The sequence below is a fragment of the Centropristis striata genome, chromosome 2 (genome assembly GCF_030273125.1).
Source record: "Centropristis striata isolate RG_2023a ecotype Rhode Island chromosome 2, C.striata_1.0, whole genome shotgun sequence".
Taxonomy (NCBI): domain Eukaryota; kingdom Metazoa; phylum Chordata; class Actinopteri; order Perciformes; family Serranidae; genus Centropristis; species Centropristis striata.
The window spans coordinates 25,438,061-25,461,667 of NC_081518.1; the positions used below are offsets into that span (position 1 = coordinate 25,438,061).

The 23,607-nt window shown below is 39.0% G+C and overlaps 1 protein-coding gene across 1 annotated transcript in view; it reads right to left on the minus strand.

Moving 5' to 3' along the window:
- Positions 1-22,902, minus strand: part of kcnq1.1 (potassium voltage-gated channel, KQT-like subfamily, member 1.1) — a 57,971-nt gene extending 35,069 nt beyond the window's left edge. Inside the window, exons 1-4 of the mRNA XM_059358419.1 lie at positions 22,321-22,902; positions 11,889-11,979; positions 1,963-2,089; positions 1,376-1,454 (exon numbers count right to left, since the gene is read on the minus strand). Coding sequence (XP_059214402.1) covers positions 1,376-1,454; positions 1,963-2,089; positions 11,889-11,979; positions 22,321-22,649 — 626 coding nt within the window. The 5' untranslated portion in view covers positions 22,650-22,902. The remainder of the gene's footprint in view (positions 1-1,375; positions 1,455-1,962; positions 2,090-11,888; positions 11,980-22,320) is intronic.
- Between the last annotated feature and the right edge of the window lie 705 nt (positions 22,903-23,607).

The window sequence follows — 23,607 nt, forward strand, 5'->3', positions numbered from 1 at the left end:
GATCTAGCCTCCGTCTTGCCCACCAACGCTGCTTGTGATATGTTGACCGGTCTATTTTAATTGTCTGAAACATCAACAATATATAGCCAAACATGCCCAAGCCTCCAGACTTGAGTAATCTTTTGTGGTCTAAAATCAGCGACTAGGAGACGTGTCAGAACACAGAAAGTTCAATAAGCATATTTGTTGTCTGTTGGCTTGTAAGTAACAAATCTGCTCTGCACTATAGATTTCAGGGTTTTTTTAGTTTATTATTATTTTTTTTACAGTTTTTGATTGGCTTTCAAAGTGTTGATGTACCTAATCTAGCTTGCTTCATACATTTCAATTTCAGATTTTAAAGAAATGCACAGACATCTCCCCGTTCAGTAGAGGAATGTGAAAATACCTATCCTCTGATGTCAAACTTTAGCACAGATACAAGTCAGAATAGTCATGGTCAAACATCAGAAAAACACATTTTTTTAAGTGGAGGGAGACTTTAACATCTTATTCCAAAACCATGAAAATTAATCTGCTCCTCTAACAAGCTTCACTCTTCTGTGAGAGTTTACCACATGGAGCCTGACTGCAAGATTTCCTCCATTAGTGAGGTCACAGTTGGATAAGCCAAGGACAAGACAAGCTCTACAAAACCAGACTAGGAAAACCATTTCTGTGTGGGACCTGGCTTTGCACAGTGGGGCATTGTCATGTTGAAATAGGAATGGGTCCTTCCCGAACTGTTGCCACACAGTTAGAACAACACTATTGGCCTAAATATCATTATATTTTCTAGGGTTCCATCAATCAGAACTTAGTGGTTTAACCTAAACCATGACAGACACACCTTATCCACATTAGACCACATTAGGCCTATATTAGGCCTTCTGTATTTTTTCTTTATTATTATATATGTCATATACCACTTATACTATAATGTGTATATCTCTGCATATATCTAAATACATGTTTTAATTGATGTCCATAACATTACATGCAATAACCTATTTAACCTATTTAACATGCTAAAATATTTTCGTCTCCGATGTTCAATATCTGTAAAATGCAAAGTACTTTCAGGAAACAAACAAACATAAAAAATAATATATTAATAATGAATGCCAAATAGCAGAAATGTATGTATTTAATGTGTATAGAATGTATGTATGTATATCTTATTGTTTATATTCTTTATTCTGTTTTCCATATCTATTTGTCTGTATTTTGAGCTGCTTTGACAACTAAATTACCCTACTGTGGGATAAATAAAGTCATATCTTAACTCTTATCTTATCTAGTCCAAAACAGTGTCCACATATTTTGGCCAAATTGTTTCCTCCTGCACGCACACACACACACACACACACACACACACACACACACTGGCTCTTACCTTACAGCGGAGGTGGCAAAGACCTGGCCTTTGGAGCCCACTGACAGCACAATTATTGAGGCAACAACTACAATCAGATCTGTATTGATAGAGAATAAGGGGCTTTAATTATAAACATTGCATAATCATGCAAATCCTCAATATATAGAGGTTCAGTGTAACAACAGCAAGCTCTGTCCTCCACACAATGTTTGAAAAAAGTAAAAAAAGAAAGTGGACGGAAAGTATGCCATTAGGAAATTAGCACTGGTTTTCATTACAAAAATGATTCCATAAAATCAGTTGAGGTGAGAAGGGTTGCAAATAATATTAATGCTAATATTCATTGCTGCATATTTAAAAAAAATCACCTGGAGGTTCCAATTTTAAGAATAAAAAGCTGAAGGTAGAGAAAATGATTGCAGTGACAGTTTTAATTTCATGCCGGATTTGTCTGAGATATCTCATTTTGGGATGAAGCTCAGGATATATTACAGATATTGTTTAAATACTGTGTGTGGGTGAGGAGCAGTATGTCGGTTTGTGTGCGTGTGTATAGATGTGTGTGTGTGTGTGTGTGTGTGTATGTATGGGGGTTGTGTTCCCACCTATAATAGATATTGGCTTCCTGGCAAAGCGCAGTCGGCCGCAGATGCCAACATATTTACTGCGGCAGCCTGCTGACCAGAGGCGGACAAAATATTCCACACCGAAGAACACCACAAGGACGATCTCCTGTCAGAGAAATGAGGGAAACAGAGCAGACAAATGAGGGAGAAAGACAGGTGGAAAAAAAAACCATAACATCAGATGTTGTTGCAGGTTATTCAGTGCAACAACACCTGAACAGCTGCTCAGACTCGGAAAAGTGTGTTTTAAAACAGATATTGTTGAATTATAGATGTCATGGCTGCACAACTGTTCTCTCAATTTCCTCTTTTTTTTCTTAAGTGCAGCTTCTCACACAAACCCGTCACAACAATTCATTAAGGTTTATTGATTCTCTATTAGCTACTGCACCATTTGTCACTGTTTCATTTGTAGCACACCATTGATTCATTCTTTATTTCAGCTGCTGCATGTACTTGGAACTAATAGACGGAAAAAGTGATTTTGTAACCTTGACAAATAGTTCAACATATCCCCATGTTTGTACACTAACTTACAAAATATGTCTGTTCTGTATCAGGTTGTAACAGCTGCTGTTTTGAATACAAAACTGTTTGCAAATGCAAAGTTAATATTGTGAAACAGAACAATTTAATTAGGTTTTAACACTATAACTGCTTGGTTAAGTTTAGAAAAAATGGCATGGTTTGGGTTAAAATTGCTACTTCTGTTAGTAAATATATGACAGTTAAGTAGGTGAAATAGAGCATGGTGAAATGTAAAGAAGTTAATTTGCAAGTTAACTTACACAACTAACTTAAAATAATGTTGACTTTTGGTTTAAAATGAACAGCAGTCTGAGCCTGGGTCAAAATCCTGTTTTTTTGGGTTTTTTTACCACCCATCCACTTGTACTCCCTACGCGGACTTTATCGCTCTTTATACAATGGCGCCTAATATCCTTTCCACAGCGTAATTACTGTGACCACTAGAGGTCACCACCTAACGAACACAAATTTAGCTCTATAAGCTGTGTCTCCTGGCTCACGGTTATGGGGGTTATGTACAAATTACAGTGCATAACTTTTTGTAACTGTTCGAATGCTTTTTTTCATGATCCTCAACAGCATGCATCTGTTGGACTTGGCACAAACGTTATACTTCAGTAAACAGACTTAACGTCTGCACCATCAGAACTTGAGTGAGACGTTCCGTCTGTGTTGACAGGCTGGTCATGAAAGGACACGTTCTTGTTGTGCTTTAGGAACCTTCAATGTACAAAAATCACTGGCACTGAGCCACGACTATATAAGATCCTTCTGTCCTGTATTCATTCCTTTATTCTCCGTCCAAACATAGCAGAAGCCACCTACAGGACCTCTCAGTATTTCAGTCATATGTCATTTGTTTAATCCATACAAAAACTGTAACGTGGTTTAACAATGCACTTTGTGCCAGGCTATTTCTTGGCCCGGTGCAATTACTTCCTGGAGCCTCTGCTAATCTCCTGGCAACCTCATAGAAAAGACTCCAGGGAATAATCACACACCATAAAATCATGACATTTTTACACTTCAGTTTATATACTAATTGTTAAGCAGTGAATTTTAGAGGTGCTGTTAGGCTGATTTTTAACACCTTTAGACAGAGCCATGCTTGCAATTTTCCCATGTGTGCGTTGAACTAAGCTAACCAGCTGCTTGCAGAAATGATATTTACCACTTCACATCTGGATTACTTCCTTCTCTTTCTTCTTCTCATTATACTTAACTTGTAAGACAATAACTGAAACAAGCCACAACAGCATGTGTCCAATGCTAAACATGAAGCCCATACAATTAAAGCTTCTCAATTAAAGCTGCTCCATTTCAATTCCATGCAAGTTCCCTGCAGCGCTCCTCGAGGACAAATGGATTAAAAAAATCAATTACAGCACACAATTACACCAACACGTGGAAATTAATGAACTGGGGTGAATGTGAATGCAATAACCTCCACACGTCTCTTAATCACTGACAAGCATTTGGAAATGAAGCTGTCTGAAAGTGACTCAATGCCCTTTCATAGATTTTTAATGGTGACACGATCATTTTGCAGTGAATGATGGGAGGAACACACGGGCAGATTCAGGCAGAAGATGTGTCCCATTTTGTACAGCGAGAGACATTTTCAGCTCTAAATTATTGGAGGTGTTTTTCTTCATCAGAGCCAAAGATTAAAACGTCAGTGAATATAAAATAGCGCGACTTGTAAAGGAGAAATTGGATTAATAATATGTTAAATTGTGTTCTTGGAAGCGAATATGTAAAATGTTGTATTACTTAATTTATTCACAGAGGATTTCTACTTCAAGGTTGAAAAACAAATGGTCTATCCAAAAAACGCAATACATTAATAAACAGAAAGGAAACGGAAACAGGGAAAGAGGAGAATCAAAACAGTTTTTTCAGTTGAGCTGGACACTTCGATCTGACCTTAGAAACAGCAGCTCACAGACTGTACAACACAAATTTCCCCGGTTGTCATCAAACTCTATGTGGCTTAAAATTTCAGCTCGACGGTTCATTCTTTACCTCGAAAACAGAAAACAATATGATGTGATCGTAAAAAAAAGTCCAAGAACAATCAACAAAGTGAACCTTGAGTTTAGATTGTGTTGTCAACTGCTGTTTCCAAGATCGAGAATGATCAATCAAGCTCCACTTTTGAGCCAAAATGGAAGAGAAATCGAACAAGCGCTCAGAGTAATGAAATGTTAAAACACTGACAGTGTGACAAGTGCCATTTGGTTCTAAGGAAATGGGACATAAGCCGGGACATGAGTGGAACCGGTTGGTCTTTGGGCTCATAACGGAATAAATCCACATAAATGGATCGGAGCATATTTGTATCATGTCTAACAGATGGTACATAATTGCAGAAGGACAAAATATTAGGAAAAAGGAATAGGGAATCATGTAAAAAGATGATTTTTTTATTTATTTATTTGGATTCACAGACATTAAATTGGTAATTATCCTCTGTGTGTTCAGAGTGAAATTGGCTACAGAATATCTGTGCAGGAGGTGAGAATATATAATTTTTTTTAAAAGTGCACTATACTAAATACACAACATGAAGTCTTCAGTAAATAGATACATGCACAATAGAATAGAAATATAAATATGGAATGAAATGAGGAGGTCGTTGATATATTTCCTATCCTGTAAGGGGTCCTTGCTAAGGGGCTTTGATTCACAGATATTAAATTGGTAATTATCCTCTGTGTGTTCATAGTGAAATTGGTGAGGTGAAAATATAAAAAAAAAATATATATAAAACACAAATGCAACAATTCTTCACTAAATACAGATATGTACAATAGACATATAATAAAAATATGGAATGGAATATGGAAATAACTGAGGGGGGTCTCTGATATATTACCTATCTTGTAAGGGGTCCTTGCCAAAAAAAAAGGGACCCCTTGGTCTTTGGGCTCATACCTGAATAATCTAAATGGATCGGAGCATATTTGTATCATGTCTGAACATATGGTACGTAGTTGCAGAAGGACAAAATATTAGGAAAAAGGAACAGGGAATCATGTGAAAGATGATTATTTTTTTGGTTTTGATTCACAGATATTAAATTGGTAATTATCCTCTGTGTGTTCATAGTGAAACTGGCTACAGAATATCTGTGCAGGAGGTGAGAATATAAAAAAAGTGCACTATACTAAAATTACAACAATAATATAAAATACAAATGCAACCAGTCTTCAGTAAATAGAGATATGTACAATAGAATAGGAATAAAAATATGGAATGAAATATGGAAAGAATTAAGGGGGTCCCAGATATAATACCTATCTTGTAAGGGGTCCTTGCTAAAAAAAAAAAGGACCCCTAGGTCTTTGGGCTCATAACGGAATAATATTTGGATCATGTCTAAACACATGGTATGTAATTGCAGAAGGATAAAATATTATGAAAAATGAATAGGGAATCATATGAAAGATGATTTTTTTATTTGTTTTGATTCACAGATATTAAATTGGTAATTATCCTCTGTATGTTCAGAGTGAAATTGGCTACAGAATATCTGTGCAGGAGGTGAAAATAGATTTTTTTTTTCAATTATTAAGGCTTTGAAGTGTTAAAAAAAAACAAATTATTTATGGAAGTAGTTATGATTTTGTATTTGTTCTTTGAAAATCATTATTATTATGCTGCTGTGTTCTATCACTGCTTGTTAATTGATAGGGCGTCACGCTGCTGCAGGTGCTCTCTATCTATTAGGGTCTGTTTGGGTCCACTGCATTTTGGATCAAGACTAATTACCCTCGGGCCTCTTCGGATCAGAGCGCTATTTTTTTTTTCAAAATTAATTTGTGAAGTTTATTTTTCATGGGTCCATTATTTTTGGACCTTTATTGTGTTATAAAGTCAAAAAGTCAAAACCAAGTAGATTTTGGTTAATCGTGTTTTGTTGGTTAGAAATAAATCAGCACCAGTTGAGGAACAAAAGCCGATCTCATCGTCATCTATCTACCGTTTTCTCTTATCCTATCTCACAGTTCTAACATCCCTCACACCTCACATCCCCCTCTACTCTGCCTCCTCACCTCCCTCTCTCTCATTACAGAAACCACAAGGGAGACAATAAAACTAGGATACCTCATCTAGTCGTTGCCTCCACACTGAGTCACACTCCCTGAGTTCCTCTCCACAACATCTTTCGACCTAAACCCATCATCAATCCCCATTCAACCCTTTTTCTTCCCACTCTTCAATCTCCACAGCTGTCATCTCTCGCCCACAGTAGGGGTAGGCAACTGGACGAATACATTGTCTACTGGTAATTGACTGAGTACTTTACCGGTTGTTTTGGGGGCAATTTTGACCCTTTCAGTTTGCTAATTTAATGGTCTGGCTCTAAAAGAATGGTAACAACAGCTCCGGAGAGAGGTCTATGGGACCGGGAGACTACTCAATGAAGCTTGCAGTGGAGAAAAACCCCGTACTCTGTGCCAGAATACTTCCACATCTCACTTGCATGTTACAGATTTATTTTGAGCAAACCAGAGTTGGTAATTGTTGGAAGCACTAATCGTAGCAATAATATTTTGTTGCTGTCGAGCTTGCATGAGGTGTGCCTTATGATGATTTAACAAGGCGACTAAGCTTATTTAAGTTCAGTGAAACAGAGAAACTTGACTTCAGATGGTGTACATCAGTGGGTCTGTAGAGCTCTATTAGGGGGTCCTCATTATCCTGATTTTTTCATAGTCCTACAAATATTTTTTTTTTTAATGGAGAGATCATAGATTATAATTTTTAAAAATTCTAAAACTCGTAATCTCTTCACCAATGTCTTATATCTTTCTCTGTGCACAAAAACGTGATTATTCAAACTAAGAGACATACACGACTACATGAAGCTGGAAAAATCTCGTTTTCAGACACAATCCTCTGTTAATTGTGGTTTCATTTTCATTGTGATATGTTTGAAAGAGATTGATTAATACAGTTTTGTACACTTAGAATAAATCACATTGTCACAATCATTTCATGGAATGTAAAAAAAATGTTTTATTCCACAAGTGGCCGTATATATCAGAATCAGAAATTAGAAATACTTTATTGATCCCAGTGGGGAAATTGATTTTGTTACAGTTGCTCTCGTAAAACGAAAAATATATATAAAATAAGTATGTAAATAAAATAAAGCGGGCTATACTAAATATACAACAAATATAAAATACAAATGCAACAAGTCTTAAGTCTTCAGTAAATAGAGATATGTACAATAGAATAGAAACAAAAATATATAAATGCATTTGAAGTAAAGAGAGAAATGAGGGGGTCCCCTATATATTATATCTCTTGTAAGGGGTCCTTGCTAAAAAAATAAAATAAAAAAAAGACTGAATATCTCTGGTGTGCATGGTATAAATTTCTGTTTAATAGGGAAACAGGTGGTAGAATATTTCCATGTTGGACATTTTATAGTTTATTTATTAGCCTACAAAAGCTAAAAAAGCTGGTTTAATGTATCAAACTCGATACTTGAGCACATCTCAAAAGCTGCTGGGCTGATGATGGAACCCTGGTCCCCAACCATCCTTCATCCTCTCTTTCCAATAAAGCAATTTGCATTCATAACCTAAAAAAAAGGGGGGAAAAAAGGTTGTGTTGCCAGGATTTATTTCCAGAAGTGGCAATACTTTTTGAAAGTTTACACTCATTTTTGGATCCGTGAAGCAAACAAGGCCTTTTGGGAATGTGGATCCTTTGGGCAAACTGCCAAGCATCTGGCCCAACACACTATAGTACAAACACTGTCAGCAGGCTCTGCATCTCCAAGTACAGAACAGAGTGGTCTCTGTTAACCTTGAGTGTGCAGGAAGAAAGCAACAAGACAAAGAAGATGCTTCTGGGGTGGGGGAGGAGAGAATGAAAGGGTCAGAGCAAATCTCTAAACTAGAAAGCGCAAAGTACAAAACAGTCCCTTTGGGATGGAGGACGGAACAGATGAATGCTTGAGATTTGGGGAGGTTTAGTAGCAGGGCAAATATTAATTATTCATTATCTGCATTGAAGAGAAGAATAAGAAGATTAAATATCTCCTGGGTGAAGTTCGGGCGAAAAAACATTTGGCCATAAACTGTATACATTTCATGATTTTGTGGTATTTATTAACAAATTTCACCCCTTTTCTCATCCTGTCTAACTCACACACAGGGACCTGGATCTCTGTGAATCCAACAATGAACCTGTAGGATTTGAGATCGTGATGTGGCGGCTCATGAAACACCGTGACCATTTCATCCCATTATCCTCAGGCCAAGGTGAACTTGTCACATGTGGCACGCTCCAGGCCTCCAAAGAAAATCCTCAAGTCTTTTTTATCCTTTCTTGGGCTTTTCTTTTGTCTGAGCTTGAGTGAGTCACCCATCACCCAAACAGTTCCTGAGCTCAGCAGCTGGTGTCTCAGGGTTAAGTTTATCCCATTTAGTATTGACTTCAGAGGAGGAGCCTTCGCCCTCTTACGCCAGCAGGACGCCCTGAAATTGTTTGCAGGGAAAAAAATGCCCATGTAGTTTCAACAAAAGTGTCCCTAAATTGTTTTTGTGAGGCAGCGGTTGGGTCAATCAACCCATGAAATTGCTTTTCAAACAACAGAAACTGAGCTATGATAGTTGTTGTTTTCACCTTCACGATCATCATGTTGATTGTTGCATTACTACCTAAAAATATACACTCAAACATACACAAAGTAATTTAACTGTTTACTTTAAAATGTAACCTCAAGTTTATGCAACATTAGTGTTATTCAACATAACTTTATTATGGCTCAGTGTCTATCAACAGCATTGTTTTATGAGCATCGTTATCATTTATTTAAATGAGTTCTTCGACATGGAATGGGAACAAAACCATGAAAAGATCAGAATCGGGCCTGTTTGCAGATGCCAGCCAACAGAAACAGACAAAACAGAAGTGCTGAGCAGATGGTGAAAGTCAAAGGAAGGTTCAGATCAGGAGGCCGCAGAGGGAGAAAAGGCTACAGGCTGTATGTAAACAGCACAGTTATAAGGAAGCATTTAGATTAGATCAAGATTTTTTCCTTACATCTCAATCACTCTCGTGGTATCTGTCAGACACACGTGGTTCACGGATCACTGAGTGGGATCATTAAAGATACACTGTGGTGTTTCTTGCAAACAAACAGTGTTTGTTTACGTTCAATGCTTCTCGCCTGAACATATTCTGTGCATCCTTTAGGGCCTAACAAATACGTGGGATGCATGCTACCTCATAAAATATATATAGATGTGATTGTTTGATTCTTTTAATGTTTTGAAACCTGCATTATTTACGGGCTGGCTGTCTTTTTTATTTTCCTACACTGCAACCTTCAGTAGAGCATTGCTACCATCCACTGTAGAAACAGATAGTCTGTGTGGAATTGTATGAAAGCGAGGGATAAATCTGTTACCTGACTTTCATTTGGTAGGTATGAGCAGATTTTGCTATGCACCACAACATGAGGTAGGAACACAAGTTGTTTTGTCTGTATAAGTGCTACACTAATCCATATAATCTTTATGGGAGTCTTGGAGCTTGGTGGTAAAACAATTCTTCTCTTTTTTCAACTGTCCTTAGCTGTTGCGAGGATTACTTTCAGATTTCTCATGCAATCTTTGATTGCTTCACACTACATGAACACTATCCTGGTAGTGTCAATCTTTTAGGGAAAAGAGACCTGGAGAGTGAAAAAGGGAGAAAGCTATCATTTTAGTTGTGTGAGTCCATCCACCTTAACATAACCCTGGTCTGCTGGAGTATAAACTGCCACTCAACAGATCTGCAGCACAGATCTGCAGACTGCAGATTGAAAGAGCAGCATACAAATATGCCTCCTAAATGAACTAAGTTAACTTATTTTCCTGTTTGTGACGGAGCCAGCTAGGCCCATAAATAATCACATCCCCAAGCTTTCAGCACCAGCTATTAATTTCACTTAGCCACTCTCTGGTCTGACAGGTTTTAAAGTTTCCAGTTGTGAGCCCTCATTTTCGACAGCTTCTTATTGACCCCTCTCACCCCAAACCCTGCTCTTAGCTCTGACTTCTCCAGACTATCCATTGCAAAGAAAAGGTCATATCCGTGCAAGCAGCTTAAAATGACCAATATTGACTTTTGTTATTAGGCGGTAACTTTAAGTGGCCGTAGTATTTATGACAGAAGCAAAGAAGTCAACAATGTACTATTAAGAGTGACAAAGTCTGCATAGCAAGGAGGTCAGGGTGGATGAATGGGTCAAACAAACACAGGATTTTCACTCAGGAGACTGCTTTACCCTGTGAAGCCAAAACCGGGACGCCCCCCAAAAGTTGCCCCCCTGAGGTCCCTTTGCCGCATGTCCTCCCCTCTGTCTCCCCCTTTCTATCTGTCACTTTCAATAAAAGCAAAAATGCCCAAAAAATAATCTTTAAAAAAAATTGCTTTGGGGCCCAACCTAACCATGTCGTATAATTACACAACGACATGAGACAGTTTCCGTTTAGAAAATCATTGTCAAAAAGAACTATTTAGTCATTTGGTTATGAGAAATTGTTGGAGAGTGAGGAATGTCCCATTGGGATTACATCTCTAAGAAGGTAGAACTGATGAGAGATGTAGTACCAGACTCCAGTCTTGGACTTGAAAGCACCTTTGAAGTCTTGCGTTTGGCTTGGTCCCCTGTCTTGTTGGACTTGTAATTGTATTGGTCTTGGGTTATTAAGAACAAGACAAGTTGTTCCTGGCGGCTGATTTGAGATTAGTTGTACAGAACATTGCCTGATTGTCTGATTCTACCAACATAAATCAACTTGATTCTGCCATTAAAGGTTTTTCTGGGTGTGTGTTGGGGCTCCTTAAGAGATTAAGATTCCCTTATTAGTCCCACAATGAGGAAATTCAACCTCTGCATTTAACCCATCCTTTTTTACACACCAGTGAACGCTTATGAGTAGGCAGCACATTTCTGCATGCCCAGAGGCTGTGTCATCCTCTCTACAGATTGTAAAGTCCTGTGAGGCAAATTTGTGATTTGTGGTATCGGGCTTTATAAATAAAATTGAATGATCAGTTACATTATTTTAATGTTAGAAGATGGGTCAATCTTGTTCTGTCCATTTTAATGGCTACATGAGCATGGAGAGACACTATTGCCTAAATAGGTGTTGAACTGGTCTCAATATGGTCTGGGCTTGGCCTTGACTAGGCCTCGACCGCCTTTGGACTTGGTCTTGACTCTGACTAGACTGAACCAGGTCTTGGACTTGACTTGGATTCAAGCCCTGAATCTGACATTAAGAAAAATGAATGAAAAAGCAATGTTTTTATGCTAAATCCCACACGTTGCTTTTTAATTAAATGAAATCAACACTCACCACCCAGAAGAGCGTTGTGTGAGCCAGGGCCTGGTACTGCTCGATGGTAGATAAAACGCTGAGGATCAGACAGGCCAGAACGATGAGGAACCTGCAGGGAAATAAACCATATTAGAATATTGGTCTTGATTAAAGTGTCATGTTTGTTTCTATACTCTTATATAATCCAGTTAGATAATGATGTCCAACCGACTCTTGTTTACATAAAAACTCAATTTTCCTCAAACCAGAGCCTTACATAACTCGTCATCAGTCGAGTCGAGCAACACGAATCTCCTCGATCCACTTTCCACCTCGTATTCATGTCAACATTTCACACTTTGATTTAAACAGCAAAACTTCAGTCAACTTTGGTGTCTGGTTAGAGTCTCAGCTTTTTGAACAACTTTTTTTTTTTAAGTTTTAAGACAGCATAACATTACTTTATATTTTTGTCATGAAAAGTATCTGACTGAATTTAAGCAAACATTCAAGGACAGCTCTCTGGAGGAAATACTGTGAACCTTTTGAACTCCACCATATGAATGCAAAGCGCATGATAAACTTGTCAAATAATGAGCACACAGGTTTGCACAGACTAACACATACACACACGGTATCAGCAAACACTAAATTGCTCCTTAACATTCTCCTTATTCCCCCTCAAGGTCACAAGTGTTTCAACTGCAGCAACAATAAGACGTCTGTAACTCCTCAACCTACTTAATAGAAAGATATTTTATTTCTTTGAGATCAGGCTTCCAGCTGCTATGACACTACACCGAAAATATAATGAACACTCTATTATATGGCCTTGAGTTTCTGACTCTTCAGCAGAAACATTTCACGAACCGCTTTCGTTATTTGGCAAACGAGCAGCTTATATAACAAAGGCCTTCATATAGTACCTTGTAAAAATAAATCGTGGTGGTCATTTCTCACAGCTTTCCATAAAAGTCAAAGGGAGGGTTCCTCTTTAATGTGATGGTTGTGGAAGAAGATGGGAAAGAGGGCAGACTGCAATATAGCTGATGAGCCATTCTCAAACTCATAATCTTTTTCATACGTGTTTGAGCCCGCAGACCCCTGAACGGCATCACTTTTTTTTTCTGTTACTGCAGTATTGCCTCCACTATCAGAGTTGGAGTAATGTTTCACCCCATTTCATTATGTTTGTCTGTTAGCAGGATATCTGAGAAAATTAATAATGAATAATGAATGTGCATTAGACATTGTGAAACAGTTGGCATTGTGGCAAGGGCAAACTGATTAACTTTTCATTTCCGTTGGCAAGAGATGTGCTGGTGAATGGATTCACATGACACCAGCTGAACTCATTTACCAATCAGCTGACGGAACAAAAGTCTGCGATTGGCCCCGATCACAAAACATGGAGCCACTGGAAAGTTGGCTTTCTGTTTGCATGTAATTGTGCTGCCGGTATTTATTTCAAAACTTGGTACAGAAGCGGAAGAGAACAAAAGTCAAGCAGATGGAATAAAAATGAATTACTATAATATCTGACCTGGGAAGGGTTGATTGACAACTCTAAAACTTTGCCAAAAAATCTTTAAAGATCTCAAAAAACATACAATGACAGACTGTTTGCTCCTTATTTAAGCAAAATATCAATGAGAAGAAAATGTGGACATGATTGCCTAATGTGGGGGCTTGAAAACTGGCTCTAAAGTTCGAAATTAGAGCCAAACTGATTTATTGGTCTGCTGATTTAATTGACCAATATTTGCCTATTACAGACATATTGGTATCTTCTGGTATGGGCAAATGTGTTTTCTGATTTGCATTGACATGTAAACCTCAATAGACAAATATAATGCAGAAAACTAGTGGTGTCAACAATAATCGATTCGGCGATGCATCGCAATGCGGGGCATGCACGATTCAGCATCGATGCGGCAAAGTGCCATAATCGATTATGTTTATTTCCTGTCCTCCAGTGGAAAGTTGTGGGGGACAGGGTGGGAATTTCACACTCTGGCCTTGATGCCCTGTGAAAAAATGTTCAATTTACGGCCAAGGTGGCCTTTGCACCCCTGTCAAAGTTCCAGTAAACACAATGCTAACCCGACCCACTCCCTGTCCTTCGAGACCCGTGCGCATCAACACATGGCTCATTTGAATATTCAAATGAGCCATGTGTTGATGCACAGCACAGGTAAGCTAGCGGGACAAGCTGTTTTGATATGTTGTGACTGAAGTATGTGGTAGTATTTGACAGAACTTAACATTTACGTTTTTATAGAAAGTACTATTGATAGGTAATTACCAATGTATTTGCCTATTTAAAGTCGACTCCTTAACGTTACATTTTTGCGTCATGAAAACTAGCTATAGCTAGCTAGTTGAGATATCGCTAACGTCTTCCCTACCTCAGGGACAAGGGGTCGACATTTAGCTGATGTAAATTTCACCTCAGCAGGTTTCTTTTTTATGGCACGGAGGAGGCATTTCTCTTTCCTTACTCTTAGATGAACTCAGGCAGGAGATTCATTTTGCCATCTTTTCAAAATATATGCATTTGCCGTCTTTTCAAAACAGGTTAATTTGTCATTTTCTAAAAAGGTCCTTTCTAATACATTTAATATATTGTGCATTAATGTTTCTTGGTGAATGAGAATGTTAAGGTATTAATCTGAAAGGTAAACGGCCTTTATGCCCTGTCATGTGGCCTTTGTGCCCTTAAAATAAGTGTGAACAGGAAGGCCAAATGGCCTTGCCCCTAAAATGACGAAATTCCAAGCCTGGTGGGGGCAATTAGTCTGTCGCTAGTTTGGAGTTTAACATGGTTTTAAACTCCAACTCCCAACTACAACTCCAGTTTAAAACTGTGTTAAACTCCAAACTAGTGACAGAGCAGAGTGGATGATACACACATAGCAGCCAATAAAATCTATCGTTATTAGGCCTATCTGACTGCTTGTATTGCCTCATGACTGACGAAAAATGTCCCTTGTTGTGTGCAGTATAATTGTGATGCATCGCAATGCATCGTAGAATCGAATTGAATCGAATCGTTACCTGGTGAATCGTAAACGAATCGAATTGTGAGGGCAGTGCCAATGCACACCCCTACAGAAAACAATGCTCAGGGTCATTTGGAAAGAGTGTCATACACCTTGTATTTTATTTTAATTTATTTTAAATTCATAGGTCAGAAATTGACTGATACAAAACATACAATAATGTACAATAATGTTTATTTAGATTTTTAAAATTATTTTTATTCTTTATTTTCTCAGTGTCAATTTCAAATTGGTTGCCAATATAATAATAATTGATTATAATATAATTTATTATTATTATTATTATTATTATTTATGATCATGTATAGGTATGTAAAATGCTATTCTTTAATGAATTTAAATGTTTAAGAAAGCAGACTTATGAGTGCCTTTTCATAGACATATTCCTGTAAAATTGGTGCACAATCCACATAGAACAGGAATATTTTAGCTAAAAAAAATCACAAAATCGGCCACCATATTGGTAATCTGTGATATTATTCCCTCTATAATCAGTATTTTAGTATTGGTCAGAGTGAACTTTTTTCTTTTGTCATTTTTTTGTTAAAAAGAAAACAGAATAGAGGTGACAGGCAATGAGGACAAAGACAGCCCAAGGACATTGCAGTTACAAAGCCAAGTGTTACTGTGTAATTGGTTCTGGAGCACAGAAGAAGCCCAATATGGAACTGGCATATTTCACAATTCTGCAGAGTGCTGCTGGAAGTATTTGCTCTGCTGTCTTGTCATATGGTTGATACTGCAAACTATTGTTCAGAAAACAGCCCTAAAGACTCGCTGTCTTGTTCCTATATGAGCGCACTTGATGGAAACTATGTGTAGAGGGAGTTATAGTTTCCAGGCAGTGTTTGCACCACGGAGGCTCTTATCACCACACACTACAGCCTGAGTTTATTGAAGACTGGCCAGGAATCCAAATACCCCCCTTTTAACTAACACATACACACACAGACACACACGGGCTTGAACGTGCACGCCACACGTCAACACAGATAAAAGAGCGAGGAGAGACCTGCTCGGGGAAGATGGACTGGTGTGTAACACCTCTAACAAAGCAGCTGGTTTTGTCTGAAAGAGCAGAGGAAAGAAGAAGCAAAATTCTTCTGTAATTTGGTACCTGCGTCTTTTCGGTAATGACATCCACAGCCTGCTGCTTGAGCAAATGCAAACCAATTTGTCTATTAAGAAGAGCGGGGCACATCGGGCATAAACAACAAAAAAGTTAAGACGCAGAGTAATTTATAAAATCTTATGTTCAAATGTGACAGTGGCAGTTGAAAAGAGGATCAAAAGAAATACAAATGAACATCAAACTTTCGAAGCCAAACACTCGGGTATGCTAATGGCTGTAATTTGTCAGCGGAGCTCTGCTTAAATTATTTCAGTGCGTTTGAAATGCCAGTAAACATACACACTCAGTATGCTGAGCATACACTTCTTCTTCACTTTGAATTCATCCGAGACGATTTGACTCGTCAGTCCTCCTCTACTAACTGCACCATCATATTTCACTTCCTTTACCTCCAGTGGGCTTGATGTAGCAACAGACAAAATAAAAACATTGGCTCAGCTACATAGGCACCACTGAACTCTAAACAAAAGCTCAAAGCATTGCTCCTATCTATTATTGATGGACAGATTCACTTGCAGTGTGCTGTGCAGCGAGTGCAGAGACAAAGCAGGGGACAGGATCAGAGTTAGTCGTGACGCTGCTGACCATGTCACCGGCTGTTACCATCAAATACCCTGCTGGGAACAACAATCATACTTTATTTGTATCATCGTGCTTTACTGTGATAAAAGACAAAACATAAATCAAACAAAAGCAACACAAAACAAAACAGGGGTTTAGATGAATACACTGTGATAAAAGATAAAGTAAAATTTAAAGTCACCTTTAAAGTCTGTAATTTGGACAGCAAATAAAAAGCTTGTGTTTGGGAATTTGGCTAGTATGGGGTTAACCGCTCAGAGATATAAGGCAGTCACAAACAAGTGACCTTGTCTGTGTGCTCCATTAAGAACCTGAGCTCCGGTGTTTGGTAAAAAGAGAGGAAAAGATAAAAGCATAGAAGCCTTTTCTCAAGTTATAAAAAATACAGGAGGGGATTTAGCACTAATTTAAAGGAAATAACAACACACACACTTTTAGCTGGTTTGTTAAATGATTAAATTGTCAGAATTGAGTTCCTCTAGTTTGATACTGTTTGACAGAATATCTGGTTCAATTTAATGGAGCAGTCTGAACACTTTCTGATTTGTGTTTTCTCTTAACTCTCCTGATCGTCTCATCTACAAGCAGCATGTGGGATGGATACATGCTGCTCCATACCGAAAAACGGCATTAACTATGAGACTGTAACACGCTGCAGACAGACACCCAGGGAAGGCAGGAGATACACTTTAATTGCAGAAAGCTAAAAATATACCATGCTCCTTTCCAGAGATATGAACTATTAGTTTCCTTTTAACATAACAAAACAGCGTGAGTCCCTGCAAGCTTAGTGTATCACCACACACACAAACACACACACACACACACACTGACAAACATATGCATGTGCAAACACGCACAAACACAAGGGTACCTCTGATAAGGACTCGGGTCATTCTGACGTTCGAGTTCTGGGTCAGTGATAAGGCCGTGCTTGTTCTTAACTTCCTTTCTCACACTCAAACATTTGCAAAACAAGGTACTGAATTGACCCCAAAAACCTGCTGGACTGTGAGACATCCCAGCAACATGCTCTTACAACAAACACCTGCTTGTTTTAATGATCTGAGGGAGTTTTTGTCTTTCCCATCAAACTGAATAATGAGATGTAACTAAAAACTTAAACTTTGAGTACACTGCTTACACTTTCGAGACATTTTTTTATTTATCATACTGTAGGTAGGCCTCTGCGATTATATGATCGCGATAAATTTCAGGTCGATCAGCTGTGAGCATATTTCCTCGATCAAACATGTCGGAAATGTGCGTGCCAACAGCCAATCAGAGTCTACCTTTTTCTGCTCCACACAATTTGTAAATTGTCGGAGAGGTAAACAGAAAGACCGTCAGGAGCTAAATGTGGAGCTGAGGGCAGCGAAATAGATGTCAGCCATGACTTGGAGCAATAAACCAGAGAGGTACAGGCAAATGTTGGGAAAGAGAAATCATAATCTATCCGCCGCTGTATCGAGAGAAAACTAACATTCACAGCATAGTGATTCACACACAGGTATGGTGCATTCAATGGTGCGTTCAAGAGCGTGGGACATATGAAAACTTACAGAGAAACATGTTATTCCTGAACAAGTTAACGAAACATTAACAGCGTGGGCTCTCTAACAACAACAAATCTGTTTAATCATTTGAAGAAGTACCACCCAAGTGATTATGCGGAAATCATGAAAATGCGAGCAGAGTCTGCATAGCCTGCCACTGCTGCCAGCACACGTAGCATTAGCAGTTCAGCCACTACAGGCGGAACTTATCTGTAGTTTCTTTAGCTTTCAGTACAGATGCTTTAAAACTGGCACTTTAAAAACAATATAAAAAATTGTGATAGCAATCAAGTGGTAAATCGTAAATGAGGTGCACTTATATAGCGCTTTTATCCAAAGCGCTTTACACTACACACTACACTCATTCACCCTTTCACACACACATTCATACTGGTGGCCGAGGCTACCAGGGCACACTGGTGCCACCTGCCACCATTGGGGATTCATTCACACACCGATGAACGCAGCATCGGGAGCAATTTATGGTTCAGTATCTTGCTCAAGGATATGGACGAATGACTCTACCAACTGAGCCACAGCCCAAGATCGGATAATATGAAAAAATATATTGTGATCATTTTTTTTGCCATATCGCCCAGCCCTAACTGTAGGTTTCTAAAGGTTTGATTTTCATGCCTGGATCTGGTTGTTCGGCTTCTTGCCATCTTTGTCAGCACAGACGCGATCACATTACACTTCTGTCCTGCAAACATTGTCTCTAGGGATGCACGATATATACAGTATCAGGTTGATGAATTATTGGCAAATAATGGGACATTTATATTATGCATTATTCTGATAACAATATACAAAGCCAAATTGCTTTCATTGACTTAACAAGTGCAGCATCTACACACTGAGATACAGCGAGGTGGTGTGCATCTTTGAAGTTGGTTTGCGGCTGGACAACAAACGCATATGTAAATTGACACGTCTGATTTGACAGATTATGTCGGTGAAAATTTGAAGAGTCAGAACTGTTCTTTGTTGTGTTAACAATATTGATGGATGGAATATTAAATCATTCATCTCTGCTCGGTATATCTCAGCCTTTCTTTCCCTCAGGCGTGCAAAATCTACAGGTTATTTATACAGGAAATGTGAAAAATGTAGGTTATCTGAGCTTGTCAGAGGCAGGTAATTATCGGTTGAGAAAAATCAATATCATGCATTTCTGATGATCTCTCAGCATGCCAATCAAATTCAAGGATGCATTTCTTCGTTTTCTGCAATGTCGTTGCTTCAATTTTACCATGTGCATAGTCAGCAAAGAAAAAAAAGTCATGATTGCACCATCAACATGTTTTCATAAAGTCTGCAACATCAGACCACAAAGTGCAGCAACTTCGCTCAATCTTTATTACAAAAACAGGAAATATCCCATCATATGATCCTATCAGGAAACCAGAAGGCATGACCCATCCTCCTCTTAGGCTACGTTTACACGAGGACGGTCTGAACAGAAGACGCAAAAGTGGCGTCACGTCTTCACTTTTTATTCCTCGTTTAGACGAGCATTTTCGGGAGGAAATCTGCGTGCACACGGTGACGCAAAAGTGTGTGAAATTCGATTGTATGCATGCCAGGCGGCATCACTTAAAGCGATAAGAGCATCTTTGGGCATGCAGAAGTTTTCACGCCACACATTTTCATCAGCTACTCCTTCCACAAAGTTATCCACCATCATTAGATCTCCCAGGTCTCGTTCACAGCCGTCTGGCTCACCTCCGACGAATTGCTGCATCCAAAATGTGATAGAGGTTATTACAGATCCTTCTCTGTTCACTAATGCTATCTCTACATATCCTGTACATTTGGTGGAAAGACTCCTGTAAGTTTATTAGAGCTGCCAGAGCAGCTTGAAGGTCTGACGCATGGAAATAATCCCACGTTTGTTTATTTCCCTGTACTGGAGCATGTATGTGATGTAAACACATACGTGACGTGAGCAGATCTGAGCAGAGTTTTGCGTCTTGGCAGTGTAGACGGACACGATACGGCGGAGCGTATTTAACTTTTCCACTTTGGAGGGTGGTTTCAGATTTTTGCGTCTTTAAGCCCCCAAAACGCCGTCACCGTCTAAACGAAAAGCACTTCCGATAAAATATTTTGTCGTTTTTACCCGCAAGCGTCCTCGTGTAAACGGGGCCTCAGGAACAGCAGTTTTACCCGGGGCATGTTTTATTATCCAAAAGTGTTGGAAAACAAGAAAAATCCCAATAAAAATTGTTTATATTTCATGATTAACTCCACTACTAACCATCTCAATCAATGCAATGGTGTTCTTTACCTCTCACAGATCATGGCTCAATTAAGATAGTTCACTCATTTTTCATAAAAATGCATGTTAAAACTTTTTTATGTACACTGGAAAGACCTATAGTTTTCACATGATATTGAGTTATTGAAATTTTTATTTTATATTTTTTTCTTCTATGGAGTGAGTCGATAAATGAACACAAGTCACCTCTTCTGCTCAGGGTCAGATTGACCATTGAACAATATCTATGTAATATAAACATGCAAATATGGGAAATGAACCATTTTCATTTTGTATGTTGATTGCACTTCTTATCCAAGCAGAAGAAGTTTCATCCCAAAAAAATACTTTAAGTAAGTGTGAGTAGTAAGTCTGATGTGAAACCAGAAGTTTCAAATCTGAACAAATTGCCATCTGAATGGAGCAAACAAACAAATATGAGGTCTGTCAGCCTCAAAACACACTTGTTTCATCTTTAACATCTTATTCAAACAGTTGTCCACATTATCACCAGCCAGAAGAAGTGAAATTTGCCACCAACTCTGTGGCTTCTGCAAAAAATATTGATTTTGTATTTTAAGCAGCACTTTGTGGTGTTTACTGTCATTTCATGCAGTGCGAGATTTCTTGGAATCAGCATGTGGTCATTGCAGGAAGGTTACGGCACCTCATCTTGCAATAACAGTCTGATAAAATAAAATGTGACGTTTAAAAGAGGATTTTCCAGTGATCGTATCAGCCACCAGCTTCCTTTTTATTGTTACATTGTGCAGTTATTCTTGTAAATGTGTTTGAGTTGCACTGTGTTGGCTCATGCTCCCTTTGAGTCACTGAGACTCTAACCTGCTCCGACAGGCTGCGTTCCCCCTGCGTCCCCTCCGACACTGCAGGGTCACAGGGTGGCAGCGCCAGACAGGCCTGCTACCTCCTCCTCAGCGCGCACACACACACACTGCCAAGTTTAGCTGCCTGCTATCAGTGCCAGCAAGTGGGGACAGACAGCACACATGGGGGTGAGCTGGAAGATCATATCCCACATTCCTAAACCTCGGAGCACTCCAGTCTGGATCTACTGGACTGTCAGTTTCCCGGATGTGGGTGATACCAGGAACAGCGAAATGTATCTCCTGGCATTACATTAGTGGTGTATAGTGAGCTGTTCAGCATGAGTAACACCTCACTTCACCAAAAAAGACACATCTTCAAGCTACCTGACAAAAAACGTCACATCGATTCTGAGTGGTTAACCATAATGTGACACCTTCATGATATTGGAGCTTTAGCAGATAAAATCCATCCCACACTGGATTACTCTAAGATTCATGTTCATTACTAGCTGTATTATTTAGGTTTCATTTTAATTAAACCAGGTAGTCTCGCATACCTATCACACTGTCAGGAAGGAGAAAAAAGAGCTAAAATATCTCCTGACAGGTTGAAAAGTTCTGTTATTATAGACTCACTGAATGCAAAGCAGGGACCCATTTATGTTGTTGTACTCTGACGGTTCAGGTAAATTAAATGTTCAGTGGTGCTGAGGAAAGTAGTCTCCCAAATGAAAGATCTCTATAATATTCCTTTTTAGCACTCCTGTGAGAACACATTTTCTCTTATATGTGATGAATTATATGGTCTTTTTTTTAATCTACTATGGCTAAATTTAAATATCCGTATAATATTCCTAGAGGGACATGTGGTTGTGCTGTGATATCTGTGCAGCATCTTTTCTAAAATTCACTGGATTAACAGTTCTTTGTAGTGAGGGCTTCCAAGGCTCTACATGCGCAATTAACTCCCTGTTTAATTAGGATCTTAGAGTTGCAATTATACCCTTGAATACCCCATGGATCCGGATGGTTATGAAAATAAAAACACTCACACTGTGAAGTGATACACGAAGCATTTCCAGCCAGACGGCCTTTCCAGAAAGTTATACACGCGTCCTTGGATGTAGGCGCGGGTGAGCACCGGACGGACCCCGGTGCTGTACACCGACATCCGCACAGACATCCGGGGGTGAGATAAGTACGGGTGGAGGTGAACAGTTGGCACGTTGATGCCATCCTCGGGCATTTTGTCTCTTTCTGAAAACGTGTCGTTGCTTACAGGTGTCCCCGGTTCAGGCGCGCTAAACGTGGTTTCCGACAGCTCCAAATCCGGTGGTCTCTTTCCACGTGCCACACCAGAGGACCTCCGCGAATTGGACATTGTCGCTTCCCGTTATTCTTCTGTCGCAACTTTTTTCTGTTGTTTTTCGGTCACTGCCTCAAACGGATAAATGTTCGCCCATGTGCGCTCACCTTCTGTTGTGCGCCTGATGTCACCAGGGCGCAAAAAGCTGAAGCATAAACTGAGTTATTAACGCTCTAGATCACCCGGACGGTGTTTCTTTAATTGTACTTTACAGCTCTCTGGGTTGTTGAGGTTATGGGCGAGTCTCAGCCCTGAATGAATATCCCCTACCTCTCTCAGAGCACTTATCAGCCTGGAGAGCTGTGGGCGCCAGGCGGTGCGCTATGAGTCGCCAGCTGTTCAGACATTTGACTGTTTTGCAAAACTGCCGAAAAGCAATCTGCGGCTGATGAACTTCATTCTGAGATCTGTGGGAGATATGCACCACACAATAAACTGTTTCCCTCCCTCGGTAATTACTTTTCACACAAAATGCAGGAAAAACTAATCTGTAAACCTGTAAACACCAGAGTCACGTGGTTGATGTTCTGCATATATTTACCAAAAGTCTAACAAGTCAAATAGATTTGATGATGTATTGATGTGAAATTGCATCCCCCTTACAGGCGTTTATGCACCTGTGATTTTTTAGATGCAAAATACTAAATGAGCATTAAAAGCACTTCTATACCTCAAGGTTATAGAAGACAAGTAACAGGATTACACAAAATATGACTAAATGTATCTCATTAAAGTAAGTTAAAGCTAGTGGTATTCTGAATATAGTTACTGTCTTTAAAAATACATTACTTGAAGGGATTAGTACTTTATTACTTTCGGGTAAAGGTTATGTTTTTGATTTGGTTTGTTTGATTGTTTGTTTGTCAGCAGGATTATGGAAAAATGACTGAACCGATTTTCATGAATCTTGGCGGAAGCATGTAGCATGAGCCAAGGAAACCCCATTTAAATTTTGGAACAGATCAAAATCAGA